General features: G+C 43.8%; 1 protein-coding gene across 41 annotated transcripts in view; it reads right to left on the bottom strand.

Annotated features, from left to right (window-relative positions):
* Positions 1 to 610: 610 nt before the first annotated feature.
* Positions 611 to 27275, bottom strand: part of LOC110509517 (GTPase-activating Rap/Ran-GAP domain-like protein 3) — a 174687-nt gene continuing 148022 nt past the window's right edge. For 12 of the 41 annotated variants that reach the window (XM_021590424.3, XM_021590423.3, XM_090227209.1 and 9 more), the window contains exons 21-31: positions 23419 to 23535; positions 22580 to 22746; positions 21953 to 22111; positions 21663 to 21729; positions 20873 to 20980; positions 20094 to 20212; positions 17975 to 18110; positions 11898 to 11957; positions 8806 to 9042; positions 4755 to 4875; positions 611 to 4044 (exon numbers count right to left, since the gene is read on the bottom strand). In XM_021590424.3, coding sequence (XP_021446099.3) covers positions 3876 to 4044; positions 4755 to 4875; positions 8806 to 9042; positions 11898 to 11957; positions 17975 to 18110; positions 20094 to 20212; positions 20873 to 20980; positions 21663 to 21729; positions 21953 to 22111; positions 22580 to 22746; positions 23419 to 23535 — 1460 coding nt within the window. In that variant the 3' untranslated portion in view covers positions 611 to 3875. Of the gene's footprint in view, positions 4045 to 4754; positions 4876 to 8805; positions 9043 to 11897; positions 11958 to 17765; positions 17815 to 17974; positions 18111 to 18456; positions 19083 to 19462; positions 20213 to 20616; positions 20981 to 21662; positions 21730 to 21952; positions 22112 to 22579; positions 22747 to 22986; positions 23158 to 23418; positions 23536 to 27275 lie in introns of those variants that run through there. The other 29 variants (XM_021590431.3, XM_021590428.3, XM_090227214.1 and 26 more) reach the window with 11 other exon arrangements.

The raw sequence follows: 27275 nt of genomic DNA on the forward strand, positions 1-27275 counted from the left end.
GCATGTTTTTTAAATTGCTTTTAGCTGAAGCTCATGAATGAATCATTCAAATCAGAGCCACAACTGGGGACAGACCAAGAGAAAAGAGCCAGACAGCTTTTTAGGTTGGTATATGAGTATGACATTGTTTGATAATAATTCAGAGGTTTTAAAGGATTACGGGAGAGGACAAAGTGTAAGGTAACATTTTACAACAGTGGGCTAAATCAGGGTCACACATAAGGATTCTTTGTAGTCTAAAACAAATCTACTTTGAAACAAAAATATACACCTCACAAATGGTTACGGGCTTAAAAGAAATAAAGCTACCATGTCAGAGTTTCATCCCAATATTACACTTTATATAAATCACAGAAGACTGAAATATAACAAACCATTTGACATAGAAACACCAGATTCTCTGCAAGTTTATATTAATTATGAAAAATATTAACATTTCACCCATGAGGCCACTAAAGGGGAAATTTGGCCATTTGACTCCAGGAAACAGCTACAATGTTGAAGCAGGTAGATCCTTATAGAGTGTGGTACATATCAAGTTTCCAGCTATTTTTTATATTACAGCGCCAAAAATAACAATTCCATTATTAGGAAGACTACAAACAAAATGTTTTCAAATTTCATAAATATTTATTACATATCAATGAGCAGAATTTACTACTTTCACAGCAGTGGTCTACAGCACTTGTTCAATAATTGAAACCATTTTTCAAATAATAATATTAATAATAATAATAGTTCAGTTTCATTTGAAACACACACATTTACAAGTAGTGCTTGGCATTAAAAACGATGGCGATACATTATATTTAAGACACTTGGTGTTTTGTTTGTTTTTTTTCTTCCATTTTCATATCACAGAGAGGTTGAGCAACAGCCTAAACAGTAAATATTGATTTAGATACAAAAACCACTGTGAAAACATCAAGGAGTCGGGGCGGTGTGAAAGTAACAGGGCTAAAGTAAACAAAGGAGAGAAACAGTGAGAACGATCAAAGTGATAGAATCTGTATTATAAACCTTCAAACCACCAGACATCCCACCCCCATTCACCTACACTCATGGTAAGAACCAGCATAAGAAATAAGTACAATTCCATTGCAATAATAGTAATCTTATTTATTCCCTTTTTTTCATCCCTCCAGTTTTGAGTAATAATAGTGTTGAAGGAGGCCACATTGAGACAGGCAATTACAGAGAGTAACAGAAGAGAGGGAGAGAGATAAAAAGGTAGCGGGGGGCTCATGCAAGATCAGAAGAGGGGTGCCATGTCGCAAGCCGACCACCCAGAGGGCTCTCCACGTAGCCGAACGGATGCACATGCTTTAGCCAATAACTTTCCCTAATACGTGTACTTCTCAGCAATATCACCTTGACCTGTAGAGTAGTAATAACAACATAGCCAAAATGGTAATTTAGCCAATGTCTCATCCCTAACACTACTCAGGATGAAGCAACATAAGACACTGCCAAGACAATATTCTCCGGTATGTCAGGGTGGGATCTGAACCTGGTCTTCCATGGGAGAAAGCAACGTCCTAAACATTAGCCCGTTACCCGAATAGGAAATTCCCTCTAGGGCCGAGAGTGACATTGATTTTGAAGTTGCAGGCAGGGCTACCTCATCACGAGACCGTGAGACTGACTCAAGTACGCTACATAGTGTTGACCCTACATTTCCCATGGTTCTCTAGATATGAGTCACTTGAGTGGGTTGAGTCACAGACGTGATCTTCCTGTCCGGTTTTGTACCCCTCGGGCTCCTGCGGTGGAGATCTTCGACATGCTACCTTGTCCCGGACCTGTTGTTTTCGACTCTCTCTCTCTTTACTGCACCTACAGTCTCGACCTCCGAATGCTCGGATATGAAAAGCCAACTGACTCCTGAGGTACTGACTTGTTGCACCCACTACAACCACTGATTATTATTTGATCTTGCTGGTCATCTATGAACGTTTGAACATCTTGAAAAACAATCTGCCGTTAAATTTCCATGTACTCTTATAATCTCCACCCGGCACAGCCAGAAGAGGACTGGCCACCCCTCAGCGTTCCTCTCTAGGCTTCTTCATAGGTTCCTGCTTTTCTAGGGAGTTTTTCCTAGCCATTGTGCGTCTATATCTGCATTGCTTGCTGTTTGGGGTTTTAGGCTGGGTTTCTGTATAGCACTTTATGACATCTGCTGATGTAAAAAGGGCTTTATAAATACATTTGATTGGTTGATTGATGTCTGACCGCTGACCCGTGTACTGGTAGGCTGATATCACCCTAATCATTGGGCTTGATTACTCATTGGGCTTGGTTACTATATCTCTGGTACCAGAGGAGGTTAAGTGTTATGGCTTCCTCTATGCTGTTTCAGCCGACTCGCTCTACATGCATCATAACTCGGTGAGTTATGCCTTGCTCCTAGTGAACAGCTGGAGAGGAGATAATTCCTTCTTCCAAATAGCTCCTATAAGGACTCCGAGGTAGGCTACAGTACCTACCATCTGTCTGGTCTCTCATCCACTGCCTGCATCCCAAATAGCGGCCTCTTCCCTATATAGTGCACTGTACTTTTACCCAGAGCTCTACGGGCCTTGGTTAAATTAGTGCACTAAATAGGGAATAGGGTGTTATTTGGGATGTACCCTATGACCGACTACGTTACCTCATTACAGCACTCCTAAATGGAAGTAGTTGGCCACTTGATCAATTCTCCAACCCAACTAACAAGTGAACAACTGGTGGCTAAGAGTCTGCATACCACTATAAAGCACATAAGCTGAGGGCGTCCTGTTGGCAGCCGATGCCACTAGCGGCCCAACAGTGGACAGACTTTAAAGGCCCACTGTAAAGGCGATGCGCTAACTGGCCAATTGGCCCCTGACTAAACTGTATTGGGCCAAAGTAAACTAACTGTCTGGGAAGGTTGCAATCTGTGTATAGGAGAGTATATTCTGTGAGGACGTGGACCCCATGGATTCTCAGGGATAGCCAGAGACAGGACAGTAGGTGCTTTTAGAGGCCCTAGAGGTGTGGGTGTGTTTGACTATATGCGTATTAAAACCAAGCTCACAGAGTCACTGTGGGTGTCTACAGAGGGATACATGATTATGACTGCTACTGTCATAGACCAGCCAATTAGAGGAGAGGTGACTGGTGGCTGATGGGAGTTGTAGTTTAGTGGAGGATGTGGGGATGTGGCACTTGTGGGAAACTCTGCCTCTAGTCCAGTCCTGTATACCTGCACACAGAGTTGGGAAGGAAATAGAACAAGACTGACAGACACGGAGAGCATAAAACATCGTACATTTACTAAATATGTGAATAAAATGTCTATTATAATATATCTATAAAGTTATTCATGTCTGTCAATGTGTATGCATCTTAATGTATAAATAGATGTACACATAAATATGCATATATTATTCTATATTTGAAAGTGTAATTGGAAATAATCACAGATTATACAATAAAAGGTAAGCCGTAGCCACTTCGCGAGGGTGCTGTTTCAAAACATTTTTTTTTTTGTGCCTTGGTGTGTACATTCAGTTTTCGTTTATAGATGAAACCTTTCGCCGCATAATGACATCTGTACTCTGAACAATCCACACCACCTCAAATGACCTCGTTTTCTTTGGGTTACTCGCTGCATTGCAACACACAGACACACATACTGACTGCGGGGACCGACTGCTTATGAAACACGCACACACACTTTACACAATTACTCCTCCTTACCCACAATGTCTGAGGATGAAGACCCAGACAAAGGAGATAACAAAACAAAAACAAGAAATCAACAAACAAAAAACCCAACCAAAACAAAATGACCGAAGGAGGAGAAAAGAGAGGGGGATGAGGAGGATAAGTGCATGATGGGATTGTCTTCACTTTAGGTCCAGGACATCATCATCGAAGGATGTGGAGAGATTGAAGGGGCTGGCCAATGGCGGGCTCTCATCTGGAAGCACTGCTTTCTCTTGCGCCGCATCATCCGAGCTGAATGAGCAGTGCCGTTGGACGTCTGAGTCCGTGTTGGCCGACTTTGAGCCCATCCTGATTGGACACAGAGCATGCCCATCAGTTTGAATCATTACTTCATAACATTTTACACTCATATCACTTGAAATAACCGCATGAGACTAGAATTTTTACGCAAATCTTCCGTTCACATAAATGAGAAACTTCTAGTTATGAGTGCTTTTTAGCAAATATGCCTTTAAAAAATATATACACTGAACAAAAAAAACGCAACATGTAAAGTGTTGGTCCTATGTTTCATGAGCTGAAATAAAAGATCCCAGAAATGTTCCATATGCACAAAAAGCTTATTTCTCAAATTTTGTGCACACATTTCTTTTACATACCTCTTATTGAGCAATTCTCCTTTGCTGAGTTAATCCAACCACCAGACTGGTGTGGCATATCAAGAAGATGATTAAACAGCATGATTAAACATGCAGGATGGCCACTCCTAGGCAGAGTAGCAACAGTGCTGAACTTTCTCCATTTATAGACAATTTGTCTTACTGTGGACTGGCTTTAAGACATATTTTTGTAACCTTTTCCAGGTTTATGGAAGTCAACAATTCTTAAATCGAGGCATGGGCCACATCAGGAAAAGCTTCTTGTGAATAGCGAACTCGCATTTTGTGAGTGTTTTTTTTTTAGGGCAGTGCAGCTGTAACCAATATTTCCAATCTCGTCTCATTGATTGGACTCCGGGTTAGCAGTCTCCTGACTCCAATTAGCTTTGGGTCACTCACCTGTCACTGCCAGTGGAGGTCAGTGCTCGTGCCTTTGGCTCTTCCTCAGTGGTCTTCTTGCTCATCTTCCTCTGTTTGACAGTGCTGCTGTCGGACTTACCGCCCGGCTCCTCGGTTAGGCCTGAGCATGAGACACAGAACACCATTCAGTAAGGAACATAACCAGAACTGCTCAGTAAAAGCCTGCCTAGTGGTTAGAGTGTTAGACTAGTAACCGAAAGGTTGCAAGTTCAAATCCCCGAGCTGACAAGGTACAAATTTGTCGTTCTGCCCCTGAACAGGCAGTTAACCCACCATAAAAAAAGAACCGACCATAACACAGACATTCACTAAACCACTTCGAAGGAGTATATAGCATTGCAATCACTGTGGTTCCAATGCTAAGATGGTTCCAGTGGGTTATAGAACAGGTTATGGTGCTGGCAACACCAGGGTTGAAGGTTTAATTCCCGCGAGGGAAACATATACTAAATACAATGAGTGTACAAAACATTAACTTTCCATGACTGAACAGGTGAATCCAGGTAAAAGCTATGACATCAAAAACTGTACCATCTTATGTTTCACGGAATCATGGCTGAATGATGACATGGATATTCAGCTAGCAAGATATACGCTGCACCGGCTACATAGAACAGCACATTCCGGTAAGACGAGGGGTGCAGTCTGTGCATATTTGTAAACAGCAGCTGGTGCACGAAATCTAAGGAAGTCTCTAGATTTTGCTCACCTGAAGTAGAGTATCTTATGATAAACTGTAGACCACACTAAGAGTTCTCATCTATACTTTTCGTGTCTGTTTATTTACTACCACAGACGGACGCTGGCACTAAGACTGCACTCAGTCAGCTGGATAAGGAAATAAGCAAACAGGAAAACACTCACCCAGAGGCAGCGCTCCTAGCGGTCGGATACTTTAATGCAGGGAAACTTAAATCAGTTCTACCAAATTTCCATCAACATGTTAAACGCGCAACCAGATGGAAAAAACATTCTAGATCAACTGTACTCCACACACAGAGACGCGTACAAAGCTCTCCCTCCATTTGCTAAATCTGACCACAATTCCATCTTCCTGATTCCTGCTTACAAGCAAAAAATTTAAGCAGAAAGCACCAGTGACTCAGTTTATAAAAAAGTGGTCAGAAGAAGTAGATGCTAAACTACAGGACTGATTTGCTATCACAGACTGGAACATGTTCCCAGGATTCTTCCGATTGCATTGAGGAATACACCACATCAGTCACTCGCTTGATCAATAAGTGCATCGAGGACATTGTCCCTACAGTAACTGTACGTACATACCCCAACCAGAAGCCATGGATTACAAGCAACATTCGCACTGAGCTAAAGGGTAGAGCTGCTTCTTTCAAAGTACGGGACTCTAACCCGGAAGCTTATAAGAAATCCTGCTATGCCCTCTGACGAACCATCAAACAGGCAAAGCACCAATACAGGGCTAAGATTGAATTGTACTACACCGGCTCCGACGCTCGTCTTATGTGGCAGGGCTTGCAAACTATTACAGACTACAAAGGGAAGCACAGCCGCGAGCTGCCCAGTGACACAAGCCTACCAGATGAGCTAAATCACTTCTATGCTCGCTTCGAGGCAGGCAACACTGAGGCATGCATGAGAGCATCAGCTGTTCCGGACAACTGTGTGACCACGCTCTCCATAGCCGACGTGAGTAAGACCTTTAAACAGATCAACATTCACAAGGCCGCGGGGCCAGATGTATTACCAGGGCATGCTCCGGGCATGTGCTGACCAACTGGCAGGTATCTTCACTGACATTTTCAACATGTCTGTGATTGAGTATGTAATACCAACATGTTTCAAGCAGACCACCGTAGTCCCTCTGCCCAACAACAACAAAGCAACCTGCCTAAATGACTACAGAGCCGTAGCACTCACGTCCGTAGCCATGAAGTGCTTTGAAAGACTGGTAATGGCTCACATCAACACAATTTTTCCAGAAACCCTAGACCCACTCCAATTTGCATATCGCCCAAACAGAACCATAGATGATGCAATCTCTATTGCACTCCACATTGCCCTTTTCCAACTGGACAAAAGGAACACCTACATGAGAATGCTATTCATTGACTACTGCTCACCGTTCAACACCATAGTACCCTCAAAGCTCATCACTAAGCTAAGGTTTCTAGGATGAAACACCTCCCTCTGCAACTGGATCCTGGACTTCCTGACGGGCCACCCCCAGGTGGTGAGGGTAGGTAGCAACACATATGCCATGCTCATCCTCAACACTGGAGCCCCTCAGGGGTGCGTGCAAAGACCCCTCCTGTACTCCCTGTTCACCCACGACTGCGTGGCCAGTTACGACTACAACAACATCATTAATTTTGCAAGACGACACAACAGTGGTAGGCCTGATCACCGACAATGACGAGACAGCCTATAGGGAGGAGGTCAGAGACCTGGCCAGGTGGTGCCCTAATAATAACCTATCCCTCAATGTAAACAAGACTTAGGAGATGATTGTGGACTACAGGAAAAGGAGGACGAAACACGCCCCCATTCTCATCGACGGGGCTTTAATGGAGCAGGTTGAGAGCTTCAAGTTCCTTGGTGTGCACAATAACCAACAAACTAGAATGGTCCAAACACACCAAGACAGTCGTAAAGAGGGCACAACAAATTATATTCCCCCTCAGGAAACTAAAAAGATTTGACATGGGTCCTCAGATTCTCAAAAGGTTCTACAGCTGCAACACTGCCTGGTATGGCAACTGCTCGACCTCTGACCGCAAGGCACTACAGAGGGAAGTGCGTACGGTCCAGTACATCACTGGGGCTAAGCTGCCTGCCATCCAAGACCTCTATACCAGGCCGTGTCAGAGGAAGGCCCAAAAAATTGTCAAAGACTCCACCCACACCAGTCATAGACTGTTCTCTCTACTACCGCATGGCAAGCGGTACAGGAGCACCAAGTCTTGGAACAGGTAATCAAATGGCTACCCAGATGATTTGCACTGTCCCCCCCAAACCTCTATTTTACGCTGCTTCTACTCTCTGTTTATCATATATGCATAGTCACTTTAATTATACATTCATGTACATACTACCTCAATTAGCCTGACTAACCGTTGCCCCAGCACATAGGCTAGCTGGACTATCTGCATTATGTCCCGCCACCCACCACTAGCCCACCCCTCTTTTACGCTACTGCTACTCTCTGTTTATCATATATTCATAGTCACTTCAACCATATCTACATGTACATACTACCTCAATTAGCCCGACTAACCGGTGCCTGTATATAGCCTCGCTACTGTTATTATTCACTGTCTTTTTACTGTTTTTTTCTATTTCATTACTTATCATCTATTGTTCACCTAATACCTATGTTTTACTTAAAAATTGCACTGTTGGTTGGTAAGTAAGCATTTCACTGTTGTATTTGGTGCACATGACAAATAAACTTTGATTTGATTCCTTATTGATGTCACCTGTTAAATCCACTTAAATCACTGTAGATGAAGGGGAGGAGACAGGTTAAAGAAGGCTTTTAAAGCCTTGAGACAATTGAGACATGGATTGTGTATGTGTTCAGTTCAGAGGGTGAATGGGCAAGACAAAATATTTAAGTGCCTTTGAGCAGGGTATGGTAGCAGGTGCACCGCTCAACAGTTTCCCGTGTGTATTCAGAATGTTCCACCACCTAAAGGACATCCAGCTAACTTGACACAACTGTGGGAAGCATTGGAGTCAACATGTGCCAGCATCCCTGAGGAATGCTTCAAGCACCTTGTAGAGTCCATGCGCTGACTAATTCAGGCTGTTCTGTGGGCAAATATTAGGAAGGTGTCCTTAATGTTTTTTACACTCAGCGTAAACTGTATATCTCATTGTCACCTGTAGGTGTATTAGATAACAAGTTTATCAAATAGCTAAATGACCATGAACACTGATGGGAAAGAGGGGGTGACTCATATTATTCAGTCCACTAAACTTTCTGAATGCCCTGTCAGGTGTGTGAATGTAGTCAGAGGTGTGTATGTATATTCCAGTCTTGGTGTCTCACCTAGCAGCTCTTTGCGGGTGCGGCTGGCAATCTCTTTGATCTCCATGCGGGACAGTGACAGGGTGTGTGAAGCCCCCTGCAACAGGGGCCCCGCGGGGGCCACACACATGCTAGGGACCTGTGCTGTCAAGCCCGTCACCACCTTGTTGACCAGCGGGGACTTAAGGGGCCTCTCGATGCTGCGGCCCACCAGGTTACTCAGGGGGATCTTGAAGATATGCTTACACTGTGCCTCACCTGGGAGAGGGAGACGGGTAAGATAGGGGGGGGAAGAGGTGGCATGAAATGGAGAACAAGAAAAGAATGGGGGAGAGAGCGAGACAGGGGCGATAGAGAGAAAGGTAGAGGAAGAACAGGTGGCAGTGATCAAATAAGAGGAACAGAGAGAGGGGGAGACAAGAAGCAAGAGGCACAGGGAGGGTGAGGATGGATGGAGAGATACAGAGTGAGGTATTGCAGTAAGAGAGAGACACATCATTTAAACACCAGGCAACTTCAGGCAATGAATGAGACATGAGACATGCTTAGACTGGTTAGTTTACCACGCACATGCACACACACATTAGAAGAACACGTGAACATGAAAAACATGATCATGTCAAAATTAAGCCTCCTGTATCTAAACGGATTAATAACACTATATTCAGTGGCACAGTGTGTCGCCATATCAACACTCTTGTAATATAATATGACCACTAAATTACAGCCATTTACAGCTATATATTATTTATTCATCATTTGGAATAAATAATGAAACTGTTTAAGTCAAATTAATTGAATGCTTAACATCTTCATAACAGCACTGCATTCCGCCTCTAGTCTGCTGTAATCTAGTCAGAGATACAACAGGGATGGGTTCATTAGGCACCAAATTTACAGACTGAATCCAGGATGGACAGCTTGGATTTGGCCAACAAGAACTATAGTTATTTGATTTCCGTTGCAACATGTTTTGTTACGTTTAGCCCTAATGGACATGACCCAGCTGTATTGTTTTGCATTGACAAATGTAACCACCAGGTGGAAGTGAAGGGTCATATTCTAGTGTAGCGTTCCTCTTGAGCAGGACAGGATGGCAATACTAGCACACACAGGCAGCTATGTGACTGTCTGAATCAATGGGAGGCTGCACTGCACCAAACAGACTGCCGTTCTGAAATGTCACAGGGTCAGAAGTGAAGAAAGCAGCATTCTGGGAGATGGGGTCACTTATATTATTATTACAGGTTCACCGACTCACTCACTGTCAACGTTTTACCGGCACTTCTCTCCAGGAACAATACCAGACACACGGAAATGTTAATAATAAACTAAATAGATGTAAAATAATTATATCAAAACAAGCATGCGACCATAATCACATGGATCTATATATCCCACATTTGTTTCTGCGCTAGGGTAAATAACCTAAAAAAAAAAAACGAAGATTAGATTTAAATCAAATGTTGTACTGACAATATTGAATATTTGAATTGTTATGCTTCTAACCGTCCGATCAGAATTGGGTATGGTTCCATGATTTAACATGGTTCAGGATTGGTCGAATACTACCAGAATGTAGTTTGACAGTCCAATCAACACAGTCTCAGCATCCTCTATTCACGTCTTACCTGATGTCAACAAATGTGATCTCAAACTGAGTAAATTCTCCACCAATGAAAAATCACCTGTCCCCATAGAGCAGAAACGGCAGGTGTAACAGGGTTATATTGGTGATTCCCCTTGCCACTTTATTGTTAAGCCAATGGGTTTTTGGTTTGAGTTTGTCTTGCCTTCACCTACTCAACATGGCATCTTATTGGCTGGTTTGCGTAGCTTGCTTACGAGGGGGGATGTTCCAGTTAGAATCGTCCCAGTGAACAAGCACCAAACCAGCGGTTAGTTGTTGGTTGCAAAGCACTGTACATCAAAAGTGATTTTTATACTCTCAAGTGATGATTTAAATGTACAATTTATATCAAATTGTTTGTAAATGTTATTCGAACATCACACATAAGATGCAGCGGTTTTTGGAGAATATTTGTTGTGCATTTTGTTGTAGAGAATTCCCGCCAGTACTAGCTAGCAACTTACTGTGTCTGGTGGGGGGGGGGGTTCATATATTTTGTACAGTGCGTGAGTGCAGAGTTGGATGGTGAGACGTGCATTGCATGACGTGCAATTTTGTGTCGTTCTTATCAGGTACATTGTTAAAGATATATTGTAATTGTATTATTTTGGTAACTAGCCCAGTGAACAAGCACCAAACCAGCGTGCGTGAGTGCAGAGTTGGATGGTGAGACGTGCATTGCATGACGTGCAATTTTGTGTCGTTCTTATCAGAATAAAGCTACATGCTACATGTTGGAGTTCCGTGTCGATGACTGATTGTACACAACGCAAGAAGAGTACTGTTACACAGGCATAGGCGGTTGATTAAAGGATGGTATTTTTTGTCAGCGCCCCATCTTCCCTCCCCTCCCCTCATCCTTCCACCCCCCAGATTGTGGCACCTCTATTTGGCCCACGACTCTGGATGGGAGAGGGGGCTTTGACAAAAGTTTCCATGGAGACAGTGAAATCTGTAAATCATGCTACGGTAGACGTGTCTTCTCTCCTCTCTCTCTCTTTCATTCCCCCTCTCTCTCTCTCTCTCTTCAGTCTCCCTCGCTCATTCTCACCTCTCACACGCATACCTTTCTGAATCTGCATCCCTCTCATACTCTCTTCATCTCCATTAAATGTTTTTCTTTTAAACTGACTCACTCATTCTTACAATCTCTCTCCTCAGAATGACAAGAGAGCAAGGGGGATGGGGAAGACAAATAATGTTCACTTAACATTCAACTGAGGGTCAATAAAACATGCCACTTCATATATATAAAAAAATCTAAAAAGTAGTTTTTTCCGTGCATGTTAGTAGGGTAGCATGTGCAGCTAGATGCAAAAACTGAAGAGGGAGGGATGCATCCCAAATGGCACCCTTTTCCCTTTATCGCGCACCACTTTTGACGAAGGCCCACAAGGCTTTGGGAGAAAAAAGTGCAGTCTATAAGGGAAAAAGCTGCCATTTGGGACAAACCCGAGAAGTAGTGGAAGACTACTTGAAGTACCTTCGGCATCCTTAGACATGTACAGGGAAAGCTTGGTACCATAGGGGATCCGTATAGAATCTGAACCAGGGATGAAGAAGAAGGTTATGTAACACACACACACTCAAACCGGTATGACAGAACACACACATTTAGTAGTAGCACCACCACCACCTCCAGAGCTGAAACAATCACTGTCACAGGGATGTGATTGGTTGTAGCTGTGGTCCAAGACTAGAGTTGACAAAAATGGTATCATCGTACCCGACACCTCTCCCAAATGTGACCCTTCACCCTAAAGCCCAGTACAGGTCCAATGCCAAACTCTCTGCCCAAAATAATACATCAGCACTCTGTAGTATTAGTATGAGTGTGCATGTTCGTATGAGGGTGCGCATGCATACTAGCTACTGCAGTTCCCAGAGGAATAGAGGTGAGGTGACCCGAAAAGACACACTCGGACTAACGTGAATGTGTGTGTGTGTGCGCGTGCCTGTGTTCGTACCCATTTGAAGGACTGTGTGTTTCCACCCCACTTATGAGTCTATGGACATCAGTGGTCATTAGATTTAGCATCTATGTCTGATGATTACTGCACGTCTCGTCCTTAGAGATAAAATACATTCTGTAATAAACGCAAAGCTGTCGTCACCTCTCTATCCCTCTCTCTCCCCCTCTCTGTAATCACAATAAATTACATCCTTGTGTATCATTAAAAACTGTCCCTCCTGGACACACAGTGCATCATAAATATGTTCCATTGCAGACGACAGCAATATAAATTTAAAAGGATTGAGAGAGGAGTACCTTCAATGGAAAGACAGTGGAAGGGTGGATGGGGGTTTAGGAGGGGGATGGGTAGTGTAGAAGGAGTGGAAGGACAGGAGGAAGGGAGAGAGAAAGAGAGAGGAGAGCGAGCGAGCAAAAAAGAGAAGGTGATATTGAGATCCCTCTGTCCTTGAGGGGAAACCCTGTCTTCATCTTGTGAGTTTTAGTTGGGGTCACAGAGACTGGGTGACTGCTGGTGGCTGGGTGGGTAGGGTCACAGGTTCATGCACATTGGCTGCTGTTCTCTCCCACTGTGTGTGTGTGTGTGTGTGTGTGTGTGTGTGTGTGTGTGTGTGTGTGTTCATACAGTATGTGTTTGTGTGAATGATATCACATTTCACTGGGAATGTTCAAGATTCAGTAAATAAATTACCCTTGCAAGGGTTTCACAGTGTGTGGGTTGATTTAGTTCTCTTTGGGCCAGGCAAGTTTTTTTTTTTATAAGGTTGTTTATGTTATAAATCATACTCTGCCCCCCTGTTACGTTCATTTCAATTAACAGAAAGTGGCGACATTGGCCCAAGCAGCAGTGTTGGCAGATGAGTACGCTTTGACACACAAGACTGTCTTTGGTGCACCACGTTTTGAAGGCCGGACGATTACGTCATCAGTGCCTCGTTCAGGTCGCTTTTCTTCTGACAACCCTAAGCCTTTTAATGAAATCCGTGAATGTTTTTACTGTCACCAAAAGGGTCACGTGATTGCGGACTGCCCAGTTTTGAAAAATAAACCGAAACAGTCCCAGTCACCGTCCCCAAAAATGAAAAGTTTGGGTTTAGTCAAGTCTTTGGCTCGTCCATTGGATCGAGTTGTTGATTCAGCATTTGAGAAACCGGATCCTGTCTATGCTCCGTTTATCTCTGCCGGTTATGTTTCCTTAACAGGAGAACAAGCTGATCAAAAGCCTATCCAAATCCTACGAGACACTGGGGCGGCGCAGTCAGTAATCATTACTGATGCTTTACCCTGGTCTCCTGAAACATATTGTGGCTCACATGTTATATTACAGGGGATAGAGACAAAAAACGTACCTGTACCATTACACTGGGTCCACTTAGTGTCAGACTTGGTATCAGGACGTTTCCGTGTTGGTGTAGTGTCTACACTGCCAGTAAAAGGAGTCACATTGCTACTAGGGAATGATATTGCTGGTGGTAATGTCATTCCTGTGTTAGAGGTAGTAGACAATCCAGAAATCAGAACTACAGATGAGAAATTGGTTCAAGCATTTCCACATGTTTTTCCTGCTTGTGTGTTAACGAGGGCACAATCTCGCAAGCTAGGAGATGTGGTGGATTTGGCAAGTTCCATTTTTGAGACTGTTAAGGTAGAAGACAATGCACAGGGTATGCCTTCTGCAATGCCGACAGTTTTTACCCCCCTAAAAACTAAGGCAGGGGAAAACGAAATTGTGCCCCAATTACATGACATTCTTTTGTCTGTCACCCCTGAGAAGGTGATTGAATGTCAAAAAGAAGACACCAGTCTTCGCAAGTGTTTTGCTTCGGTAATTTCCATTGAGGAAGCTAAAACTAGAGAGACCGCCTACTTTATGGAAGCAGGAGTTTTGATGCGTAAATGGGCATCTCATGACACCATTAATGACTGGAGTGAAGTGTGTCAAGTGGTTGTTCCTACACCGTTCCGACAACAGGTGCTGTCACTCGCCCATGACCAGGCGTGGTCTGGACACTTGGGGATCACAAAGACTTATAACCGGGTCCTTCGTCATTTCTTCTGGCCAGGTTTGAAGTCTGACGTGGTCCAATTTTGTAAAACATGTCACATATGTCAACTCACTGGGAAAGTGAATCAAGTTCCACGAGCGCCACTCTGCCCGATTCCTGTGGTGGGGGAACCGTTTGAAAGAGTGATAATTGATTGTGTAGGTCCATTGCCGAAAACAAGGTCAGGTAACCAGTTCCTACTAACAATAATGTGCAGTGCTACTCGATACCCAGAGGCTATTCCTCTCCGTACTATAGTTCTTCTCTACATTTGGACTCCCTAAAGTAATCCAAACTGATCAGGGATCCAACTTCATGTCTAAACTGTTTTCAAATGTGTTAAAGACATTGTGTATTTCCCATCAGGTCTCTAGTCCGTATCATCCAGAGAGTCAAGGGGCTCTAGAACGCTGGCATCAGACGCTGAAGGCAATGCTACGCAAGTATTGTATGGATACCAGTACTGATTGGGATGAGGGGGTGCCCTTTGTCCTATTTGCTATAAGGGAAACGATACAAGAGTCCTTAGGGTTCAGCCCTGCTGACCTTGTGTTTGGACACACCCCACGGGGTCCGCTTAAAGTTTTGAAGGAGCATATCTTATCTCCTACACCCAGTAGCGCCCCTAAAAATGTGTTGGAATATGTCAGTAAGATGAGGGAGAGACTGCACGCCGCATGTGCGTTAGCCCAAAAGTCTCTCTCCTCGTCTCAAAAACGCATGAAGTTGCATTATGACAAAAAGGCTGTTGGCCGTTCATTTGCACCAGGGGATCAAGTTTTAGTTTTGTTGCCAATCCCTGGCTCATCTCTGTCAGCACGTTTTTCTGGACCATATCTGGTGGAAAAGAAACTCAATGACACCAATTATGTGATAAAGACACCAGATCAAAGGCGTTCTTCCCGTGTGTGTCATGTTAACATGCTGAAAACATATTATGTGCGTAATTCTCCCGACAGCTCCTCAAGTAAGCCGGTCCAGCCCGCCGTCTCCAGTGTGGCTGCGGTGGTGCTGAAGCCTGGCTGGGACCTAGATGAGGATAAGGAGGACGGGTTGGAGTTACGCCATACGTTACAGCAAGGTGAACGCCTATGTAATTCAGAGATGCTGAAGAAGTTACCCTCTCAAATGGAACATTTGGATAATGATCAAACTAAGGATCTTATCCTATTGATAAACAGTTTTCTCAGTGTGTTTCAGGACATTCCAAGTCGCACATCCATCTTGGAACATGACGTGGATGTGGGGAACGCTGTTCCTATACGTCAGCATCCGTACCGGGTTAATGCTAAGAAAAGGGAGGTAATGAAAAGTGAGGTAGCTTATTTATTACAGAATGACATGGCAAAACCCAGTAACAGCTCTTGGAGTTCCCCATGTATTCTTGTTCCTAAGCCTGACGGTACATCCCGCTTATGTATGGACTATCGTCGCGTAAATGCAGTTACAAAGTCTGATTATTTTCCTCTACCTCGCTTAGATGACTGTATTGATAGAATTGGCTCTGCTGCTTACGTTAGTAAGTTAGATTTGCTAAAAGGTTATTGGCAGGTGCCTCTGACCTCTCGAGCTTCTGACATATCGGCTTTTGTTATGCCAGATAACTTCGTACAATACACTGTGATGCCCTTTGGCATGTGTAATGCACCTGCTACTTTTCAGCGGCTAGTTAACATTGTGTTTGCAGATCTGCCAAATTGTACTGCTTACCTTGACGATGTGGTGATTCATTCGTCTACTTGGTCTGATCATCTCTCCACTTTGAAAAGTGTGTTTCAGCGGTTGGAGAATCTTTAACCCTCAATTTGGCCAAGTGTGAGTTTGGGAAAGCTACAGTGACTTACTTAGGTAAACAAGTGGGACGAGGTCAAGTGCGCCCAGTAACTAGCAAAGTGGAAGCAATTGTTACTTTTCCTGCTCCCACGACTCGCCGCCAGTTGCGCAGATTCCTGGGGATGGTAGGGTACTATCGTACCTTCTGTAAGAATTTCTCAACGGTAGTAGCTCCCCTTTCATCTCTGCTTAGTCCCAAGGTACCATTCAAGTGGTCCAAGGACTGTAAATACGCTTTTGAGTCCGCTAAAGCGCTACTTTGTAGTGCCCCAGTGCTTGCCGCCCCCAACTTTGACAAACCTTTTAAGTTGGAGGTAGATGCTAGTATAGTGGGGGTGGGTGCGGTTCTCTTACAGGAAGATGAAGACGGAGTGGATCGGCCCGTCAGTTTCTTCTCCCGTAAGTTCAACTCGTGTCAGTCAAGATACTCTACAATTGAACAAGAGACGCTGGCTTTATTGCTTGCCTTACAGTTCTTTGAGGTATATGTGGGCTCCAGTGCCTTGCCTGTTATGGTCTTCACGGACCATAATCCATTGGTGTTCTTGAAGCAAATGTACAACCAGAACCGCCGCCTTATGCGGTGGGCTCTGATTGTACAAGGATATAATGTACAGATAGCTTATGTGAAGGGCTCGGCGAATGTGGTTGCTGACGCTCTATCACGGGTTTACTAACTGGGGAAGCGATGGCTTTTGTTATTGCAAAACTAGGTTTGCAATTTTTGTGGTGGGCGTGTTACGTTCCCCAGTTTATGTGTTGTAGTTTGTGTATTTGCATGTGTTTTATTTCAGGAAATGGCTTCCTGAAATCCCTCAAGCAGCTGATTGGTCGACTCCAGGGCTAATTGGAGAGCTGACCCCGCCCCCTCGTCAAGACACAGCTGTCTCCAGTTACATTCATTCTGAAGCTATATAAAAGCCAGTGTTCTGTTCAGGAGAGAGAGATTTTGGAGGTAGGGATTGCTGAGAGAGATTTGCTGGGAGGTCATTGCAGAGCGATTGTTTGTGATAGAGAGATTTTGGAGGTAGGGATTACTGAGTGATTTTGCTGGGAGTTCATTGCTGAGAGCTGGTATGTTCTGTGAGTTTGTTGCTCAGGTAGAGCTTATTTGATGTCCTTTGTTTCTTAGTTTGTTTGTGAAATTGTTTAATATTCTGTTTCATTTGTTCCCAGGGGGGAAGGGGAAGGCACCTTGGGAGTGTTTAGGCAAGAGGCCCGCGGGCATACATATACCCGTAGTATATTCACTGTCTAGGCACACTAGGTAAGACCTGGGCGGACCACCCCCTGTATTTTGGTTAGGGCACCAGGTGGTGCTAAATTAGGTAAAAGTGGTTAGGCAGGTAAGATAGGAGAGGGGGGGGCTTTGAGATTTACTTTCTTTGCTTTGGTTCCGTCCAGCCCCTTTTCCCCATATTACCGTGTAAAGGAATAAAGTCCTTGTAAACGGTACCACATTCTGCCTGTTGTCATCCTTACTCGCACCTACAGTCCATACCTTTTTCACTTCACGGAGAGTTTAATTGTAGCAGGGTGTTGCGTTCCCTCTTCATAGAGGCGTGCGTAACACCCCCCACCAAAAAATAACAAATAAATAGCAAAGGAAAAAAATGAAACATAGTCAAAAACTCTTAGTCAACAAAGTATGCATTTCCAATTGTACTTTGTGTCATTCTATAACGTGTTTGGTTGCTATGTGAGGCTTACCGTCTCCGAGCGGTGAGGGGAACACAGGCATTTCGTAGCCTGTGGGCGTCTGTGGCGAACTCTGGGAACTGGTGTCCCGGGAGCTGCAGTTGGAAGCCGAGTTGACCGGAGCGGACGACACAAAGTAGATGTCCGACTGCGTGAGCATGGGATGGGGTCGGATTGAATGAAATGGAGAGGGGGAGAAAAAGTGGATACGGGGAAAGATTAATAGAGGTAGACAGAGAGAAATAGAGATTGAGAAAAAATGAGGGAGATCAAGAGAAAGTATGAGAGGTGATGGCATTATTTCCCTAACCAACACCTGCTAACGCAACATGATGATGTTGTATTTGATACAGACTAAATGGTACACTAGTCTGTGCACTGTATATCCCTCTGCTGTGTAAGAGTTGTGTGTGTTTGATTGTTTTTATACAGTTTATTGTCCCTGCTTGCAAAACAAATTTGCTCATGAACAGATGCGCACACAGGCATATATACTCACCTGACAGTTTATTTAAGTACACCACCCCGTTCACGAAAATCGATCGCTCCTACAGAAAGAAAGTCAGGTGGCCGTGGCTTGCTATATAAAGCAGGATGACAGGCATCCAGTTATTGTTTGTTTGATTGCTAACAACTTTGAGCGTGATATGATCGTCGGTCCCAGGCAGGCCAGATTCAGAATCTCAGAAAACTCTGCCTTCCTGGGCAATAAGCATGACAGTGTCTGGGGTTTACCGAGAATGGTGCGACAAACAAAAGACATCCAGTCAGCGGCAGTCCTGTAAGTGAAAAAAGCTCATTGAAAGAGAATGGAAAGAATTGTGCAAACTAACAGGCGGGCTACAAACAGACAAATAACGGCACAGTACAACAGTGGTGTGCAGAATGGCATCTTGGAACGCACAACTTGTTGATCCATGTCAAGGATGGGCTATTGCAGCAGATGACCATTCCGTTCCACTCCTATCAGCTAAAAACAAGAAAAAGCAGCTCCAGTGCGCATGGGATCACCAACACTGGACAATTGAGGAGTGGAAAAACATCACCTAGTCCAATGAATCCCGGTTCTTGTTGCATCATGCTGATGGCAGAGTTTTGGCATAAGCAGCATGGACCCATCCTGCATGGTGTCAACGGTACACTCTTAGAATAAAAGGTTCCAAAACATATTCAGAACCCTTGACTTTTTCCACATTATGTTACGTTACAGCCTTATTCTGAAATGGATTAAAACATATTTTTTTTATCCTCATTAATCTAAACACAATACCCCATAATGACGAAGCAAAAATAGGTTTAGAATGTATTAAAAATAAAAAACTGAAATATCACATTTACGTAAGTATTAAGACCATTTACTCAGTTCTTTGTTGAAACACCTATGGCAGCGATTACAGTCTCGAGTCCTCTTGGGTATTACGCTACAAGCTTGGCACACCTGTATTCAGGGAGTTTCTCTCATTCTTCTCTGCAGATCCTGTCAAGCTCTGTCAGGTTGGATGGGGAGCGTTGCTGCACAGCTATTTTCATGTCTCTCCAGAGATGTTCGATCGGGTTCCAGTTCGGACTCTGGCTGGGCCACTCAAGGACATTCAGAGACTTGTCCCGAAGCCACTCCTGCATTGTCTTGGCTGTACTTAGGGTCAATGTCCTGTTGGAAGGTGAACCTTCGCCCCAGTCTGAGGTCCTGAGCGCTCTTGTAGCAGGTTTTCATCAAGGATCTCTCTGTACTTTGCTCCGTTCATCTTTTCCTCAACCCTTACACAGCTACACAGCACCAAACAGCACCAAAAAGGGTTCCTCTATGGGGCAAACCAAAGAACTATGGTATGGTTTTACTTAGCACCTTTTTTTCAAAGAGTGTACAGGCTGGTGTACTGCCGTCCAATCTGCAGCAACTACGTGATGCCGTCGAGTCAGCATTGACCAACATTCCTGTGGAACGTTTCCGACTTGTAGAATCCATGCCCCAAATAATTCAGGCAGTTCTGGAAGCAAAAGGGTGGTACTAGATGGTTCTACCTAATAAACTAGCCACTGAGTGTACATGAAAAAATATACACAATTGTGCACACATTTTCATTACAATCATTATCATGATTGGACACTTCCATCTGTCAATCAGACTCACCCTCGAGGCAGTCAGCTGCAGCTCTGGTACCACAGCTGTATAGACCAGGTTACCGTTGACAACCAGCCGGATCTCAATGGAGTCAGTGGTAAAAGCCAGGATGTAGGGGAACGCACACACTGTAACACAACAACTTCCAGATATTTGGTTGATAAAGGATGAACAAACTGCAACACAACAACAAAAACAACAACTTCCTGCTATGGTTTTACAATGGACAGGACAACCAATCTGCATTTACATTCATAATATGCTCTGCACAGCAGCATAAGAACAAGTCAAGTTACAGGCAGAACGGACAACCAAAGGTAACACGGAGTTCATGACAATTAAGTAATTATGATAAAAAGCACAGCATCAACATTCAGAAGACAGACAACAGGCTAAATGAAGTTGATATAAATGGTTGGGATATGTGATAGATAATAGACAATAGTTTCTTAATTAATCCCAAGGGGACAATTGGTTTGTCAAGGCAGCATCCCAGTACAAACATAGACACACAAACATGTAGAAGAGAAACTGTAGTTTATGTCATATTTATTTAAATCAAAAAGTAATGTCTCTTTAGTCGGCCATTCTCTGCTTTCATTAGTCATCAGAAACAAACACACAGAAGCACAGACACAGACGAACACACTCAACGACCTAGCCTCAGTAGCCACCCGCTGCATGTTACCATGGTGACAGGGCTTAGGCCAGGGCCGGAGGCTGGGCTGACCGCGGGAGCGAGGTGTGGGGAGAGACTGCTGGTTGCTATGGTTACCAGTACCACTCACCGATGGCATTGGGCATCTGGTTCCAGCTGAAGTGGAAGTCAGACGTGTTGGACTGGATCATGGGGGTGGAGCCGTTGAACGGACACACCTTCTTATAGGAGCAGATATCTGTACAGCAGACAGAGATAAGACATCTACTGTAATTTCAGTCGTTAAACCATGTCTATGTCCGAAATGGCACCCTATTCCCTTTACGGTGCACTACTTTTGACCAGAGACCACAGGATACAATAAAGGGAATGGGGTATCATTTGTATTTGTATACGTATTTGTAAAGTAAGCTTATACGAACAGATATTTGTGGGTTGACGACAAGAGATAATAGACACGGAGTATACCAAACATTAGGAACACCTTCCTAATATTGAGTTGCACCATATCAAGAAAAGACCATTCTTGATACACATGGGAAACTGTTGAGCGTGAAACCCCTAGCAGCATTGCTGTTCTTGACCCAAACCAATGCGTCTGGCACCTACTACCATACCCTGTTCAAAGACACTTAAATATTTTATCTTGCCCATTCACACTCTGAATGGCACACATACACAATCCATGTCTCAAGGCTTAAAAGTCCTTCTTTATCCTGTCTCCTCCCTTTCATCTACATTGATTGAAGTGTATTTAACAATTGACATCAATAATGGATCATAGCTTCCACCAGGATTCACCAGGTCTGTGATGAAGAGTGTTCTTAATGTCTTGTATAGTCAGTGTATATTAAAATGTAGAAACACCCCAGATAAATATTTATACTTTGATGTAAAATAAGGGATAAATAGAGACTCACAATTGTAACACAACAAAAGACCAGCCTCCCCATCCTCGTACACATCGATGGCTGCCACAAAGTTGACCTGTGTGCACATGGCAAAGAAGAACACTGTCTTGAATTTATTTTATTCAATTATGAAGAAAATACATACTTAATTTATTCTATTCAATTATCATTCTTCAACTCGTCTCCCCTAAACTGTAACTCTTCCATTGTTGAGCTCTGTTCTCAGTTAACCAACCAGGTACACTGAAGATAAATGGAAGGTAAATAACAACATAAACAATGTTGGTTGGAGGTCTCACTCGGTTGGCGTCTACGTGGTGTAGCCTGTATGCGTCCCCGGTGCTCTCGTTGATCAGGTCAAACTGGTGTTTGTAGGCCACACAGATCATGTTGTCATTCTCCCCTGTAGGACCATCCACCAAAGCCATCACCACCGGAGTTTCACACAGACAGATTTCCTAGAGGACAGGGCGGCAGGTAGCCTAGCGGTTAAGAGCGTTGAGCCAGTAACCAAAAGGTTGCTAGTTGAATTCCCTGAGCTGACTAGGTGAAAAATGTGTTGATGTGCCCTTGAGCAAGGCACTCTGGATAAAAGCGTCTGCTGAATGACTAAATTGTAACGGAGGGGGACTGATCACGAGGATGGGGCTCTCACAGGTCTCACACAGTCAGCGTGCATGTATTTTTGGCTATGCGCCTCTCCTCATCCACTAGCCCCATTCCTTATTAGGTTTAGCTGTGGTGACATACCCTCCCTGTTCCACAATGAAATTTTACTCTAAAACACTGATTGTTAAGTTGAACTCATTCAGTCATTCAAAATGGTTATGGTAAAGAACTACTGTGCACGATAGTGGAAAGTGTAGTCTGTATGTTTCTGTGTAAACCGTGTGTGTGTGTCCGCTTGTGTGTAAAAATGATCCTACCCGTATGTATTGGAACTGGTCCACGGGCGAGTCGGTTGTGGCGGCGAGGGTGCCCATGCCATTGGGGCGGGGCTGTTTCCTGGTGATGAGGAGGAGCTTGTTTCTGATGGCTGCCACGATCCTCAACTCTGACCCGTGGTGGGTGTTGATAGAGTACAGGTGACACCCTGGGGTAGGGGCAGTAAGGGAGTGAAGGAGAGAGGGGGAAGGTGATGGGGAGACAGAAGGGGGGGATAGGGGTGAGCGAGAGAGAGAGTTTTCCCTCTCTGTCTCTTTCCCATTCATTGTCTAAGAAGTGCTTCCCCTACCTGAGCGGCATATTGGATCTGGTCTGGTCCTTACATATAGAAATGCAGCAGGTTCTATTCCTCTAATCTCTTTTCTGAGACACACACACTCATGCTTACCGTTCCTCCCCCTCCAAAGCCCACATCCCACACACACCCATGTACTGTGGTTGTATTGGAGAGGCCATACAGTGTGTAGTAGGGGGGGTTGTCAATCTCCTCAGGGACTATTCCACAGCGCCCGGGGCCGGACGCTCAACTCTACTACACCTCACTGAACTGGCACACTGCCTGGGAATGGGTGTGAGTGTGAGTGATTTTAGTTTTAAAACAAGGAAAATTTAAGTGGGGACATTTTGCCAGTACTCCACAAGGAAAAAGGCTATTTTAGTCTTAGGTGTTAGGTTTAGGGTTACAATTAGGGTTAGGGGTTAAGGTTAGGGTTAGGGAAAATAGGATTTTGAATGGGAATCATTTGTTTGGTCCCCACAAGGATAGTAAAACAAATATGTGTGTGTGTGCATGCGTGCGTATGCCTGCGTGTGTGTGTACCTTTGGTCTTCTCCAGTTTGTTTTCTCGGCTGTCACACTTGGTGCGAACCAGCTGCCTCTCCTCCAGGCCTCTCTTGAGCATGCTTAGTCTGAACACATAGAGACGCGCATCCTTCCCTGGAAAACAACACATCTTCAAAGACCAATTTATATATTTAAAAAAATCTGTGATTCTATAGTAATATTCCACAGTAGTCCACAGAACAACGGCAAAAAACTTTACTCTACATCGCCTTAGTGGGTTATGTCCAACGTTATGTTGAAAATGTGTGGGCTATTTACCAATAGACTATGTTATATAGTCTATTGGTAAATATCCCACCCATTTTCACCTACCTCATCCATCCCCATACTGTTTTTATTTTATTTACTTTTCTGCTCTTTTGCACACCAGTATCTCTACCTGTACATGTCCATCTGATCATTTATCACTCCAGTGTTAATCTGCAAAATTGTAATTATTCGCCTACCTCCTCATGCCTTTTGCACACATTGTATATAGACTCCCCCTTTTTTTTCTATTGTGTTATTGACTTGTTAATTGTTTACTCCATGTGTAACTCTGTGTTGTCTGTTCACACTGCTATGTTTTATCTTGGCCAGGTCGCAGTTGCAAATGAGAACTTGTTCTCAACTAGCCTACCTGGTTAAATAAAGGTGAAATAAAAAAATAAAATAAAAAATGACCCACGCATTGCCACAATCATACCCTGGAACTTGTTTTGTCCCATGGAAGAAATATTGGGGATCTAAATGTTTTTTTCTCATAATCCTGGACTATCGGACCACCATATTATTAAATTTGCAATCGCCACAAATAATCTGCTCAGACCCTAACCAAGGATTATCAAAAGCTGCGCTATAACTTCTTGGACAACCTTCCAGACTCCTTCCACCTACCCAAGGATGTTGGAATACAAAAATCAGTTAACCACCTAGGATCTAAACCTAACCTTGCAGTCGCACCTCTAAAAACAAAACACATTTGACACAAAAAATTGCTCCCTGGTACACAGAAAATACCTGAGCCCTGAAGTAAGCTTTCAGAAATTATAACGGAAGTCCAACTAGCTTGGAAAGACAGTACCGTGCAATATCAAAGAGCTCTCACTGCTGCTCAATCATCCTACTTTTCCAATCTGATTGAGGAGAATAAAAACAATCGAAAATTTATTTTTGATACTGTCACAAAACGTACTAAAAAGCAGCATTCCCCAAGTGAGGATGGCCTTCACTTCAGCAGTGATGAATTCATGAACTTCTTCAAAGAAAAAAATCTTGATCATTAGAAGGCAAATTATGGACTCCTCTTTGAATATGCATATTTCTCCAAAGCTGAATCTGCACAGAACTGCCAGGACCTAGGATCAATGGAGACACTCAATTTATATATATATATATATATATATATATACTGCTCCGAAAAATAAAGGGAACACTAAAATAACACATCCTAGATCTGAATGAATGAAATATTCTTATTAAATACTTTTTTCTTTACATAGTTGAATGTGCTGACAACAAAATCACACAAAAAGTATCAATGGAAATCAAATTTATCAACCCATGGAGGTCTGGATTTAGAGTCAAACTCAAAATTAAAGTGGAAAACCAAACTACAGGCTGATCCAACTTTGATGTAATGTCCTTAAAACAAGTCAAAATGAGGCTCAGTAGTGTGTGTGGCCTCCACATGCCTGTATGACCTCCCTACAATGCCTGGGCATGCTCCTGATGAGGTGGCGGATGGTCTCCTGAGGGATCTCCTACCAGACCTGGACTAAAGCATCCACAAACTCCTGGACAGTCTGTGGTGCAACGTGGCGTTGGTGGATGGAGCGAGACATGATGTGCTCAATTGGATTCAGGTCTGGGGAACGGGCGGGTCAGTCCATAGCATCAATGCCTTCGTCTTGCAGGAACTGCTGACACACTCCAGCCACATGAGGTCTAGCATTGTCTTGCATTAGGAGGAACCCAGGGCCAAACACACCAGCATATGGTCTCACAGGGGGTCTGAGGATCACATCTCAGTATCCAATGGCAGTCAGGCTACCTCTGGCGAGCACATGGAGGCCCCCCAAAGAAATGCCACCCCACACCATGACTGACCCACCGCCAAACCGGTCATGCTGGAGGATGTTGCAGGCAGCAGAACGTTCTCCACGGCATCTCCAGACTGTCACGTGTGTCACATGTGCTCAGTGTGAACCTGCTTTCATATGTGAAGAGCACAGGGCACCAGTGGCAAATTTGCCAATCTTGGTGTTCTCTGGCAAATGCCGAACGTCCTGCACGGTGTTGGGCTGTAAGCACAACCCCCACCTGTGGACATTGGGCCCTCATACCACCCTCATGGAGTCTGTTTCTGAAAGTTTGAGCAGACACATGCACATTTGTGGCCTGCTGGAGGTCATTTTGCAGGGCTCTGGCAGTGCTCCTCCTTGTACAAAGGCGGAGGTAGCGGTCCTGCTGCTAGGTTGTTGCCCTCCTATGGCCTCCTCCACGTCTCCTGATGTACTGGCCTGTCTCCTGGTAGCGCCTCCATGCTCTGGACACTACGCTGACAGACACAGCAAACCTTCTTGCCACATCTCGCATTGATGTGCCATCCTGGATGAGCTGAGCCACTTGTGTGGGTTGTAGACTCCGTCTCATGCTACCACTAGAGTGAAAGCACCGCCAGCATTCAAAAGTGACCAAAACATCAGCCAGGAAGCATAGGAACTGAGAAGTGGTCTGTGGTCACCACCTGCAGAACCACTCCTTTATTGGAGGTGTCTTTCTAATTGCCTATAATTTCCACCTGTTGTCTATTCCATTTGCACAACAGCATGTGAAATGTATTGTCAATCAGTGTTGCTTCCTAAGTGGACAGTTTGATTTCACAGAAGTGTGATTGACTTGGAGTTACATTGTGTTGTTTAAGTGTTCCCTTTATTTTTTTGAGCAGTATATATATATATATATATATATATATATATATATATATATATATATATATATATATATATATATATTTTTTTTTTTTATATCCCGAAACATACAATATACTTGCAGTGAAGTGAAGCCGCTCAAATATTACACCACACCAGTCATCCAACAGACTCCCATTCAGAGCGACACACAGAAGCATCCAGGGTCAATGCCCTGCTCAAGGGGGCATGTTGACCGATCTACCACCAGGCCAAAAAACGTGAACCCAAACCCTCCAAGATCCCCCCACAGTTCCCCAATAGCTATCCCTCAACCATCCGAGACCACTCTCACAGTCCCCCCCAATATAAAAAAATACAATTAATTCCATTCCCCACCCCCAAGAACACCTCATCCAAGAAAATTAACAAAAGAGAAAAAAGAAAACAACAATATAAAAAATACAAAAAAACAAAGGACATCAAGGACAACTAAAATCATAACAGCAATGCCAACTGTCTATGTTTGAGTGCATGTCTGGCACTATTACATGTGTGTGTCCGTGTATGCGTGTATTTGAATGAGAGTGTGTGTGTATATGCATGTGTACAAACACCTGCACGGCATCAGCCTCAGGCAAACCTGCATTAGCTGTAAAAACACTGCCCCTCAAAGTTACTTTTTATGTTTTATTTAGACTTTAATATTTGTTGTAATATTTATTCTCTTTCAGGGGGATGAAATTGAAATTGTAGCCAGATCTGCAATGCTTGTTTGAAAAAGAGACATACTTCGAAAAAAGTATAATGTGTTACTTGAGACATGGCAATCTGCACAAATGTTTAAACAATGGATGAGCTTTTATTAGTAATCTACTTGAGAAGCATTTAGGGTTCAAGTAAAACTTTTGAATAAGTGAAGCTTTTAGAGAGGTTTAGTGC

This window comes from Oncorhynchus mykiss, chromosome 29 (genome assembly GCF_057628025.1).
Source record: "Oncorhynchus mykiss isolate SJ-2025 chromosome 29, ASM5762802v1, whole genome shotgun sequence".
Lineage (NCBI taxonomy): Eukaryota > Metazoa > Chordata > Actinopteri > Salmoniformes > Salmonidae > Oncorhynchus > Oncorhynchus mykiss.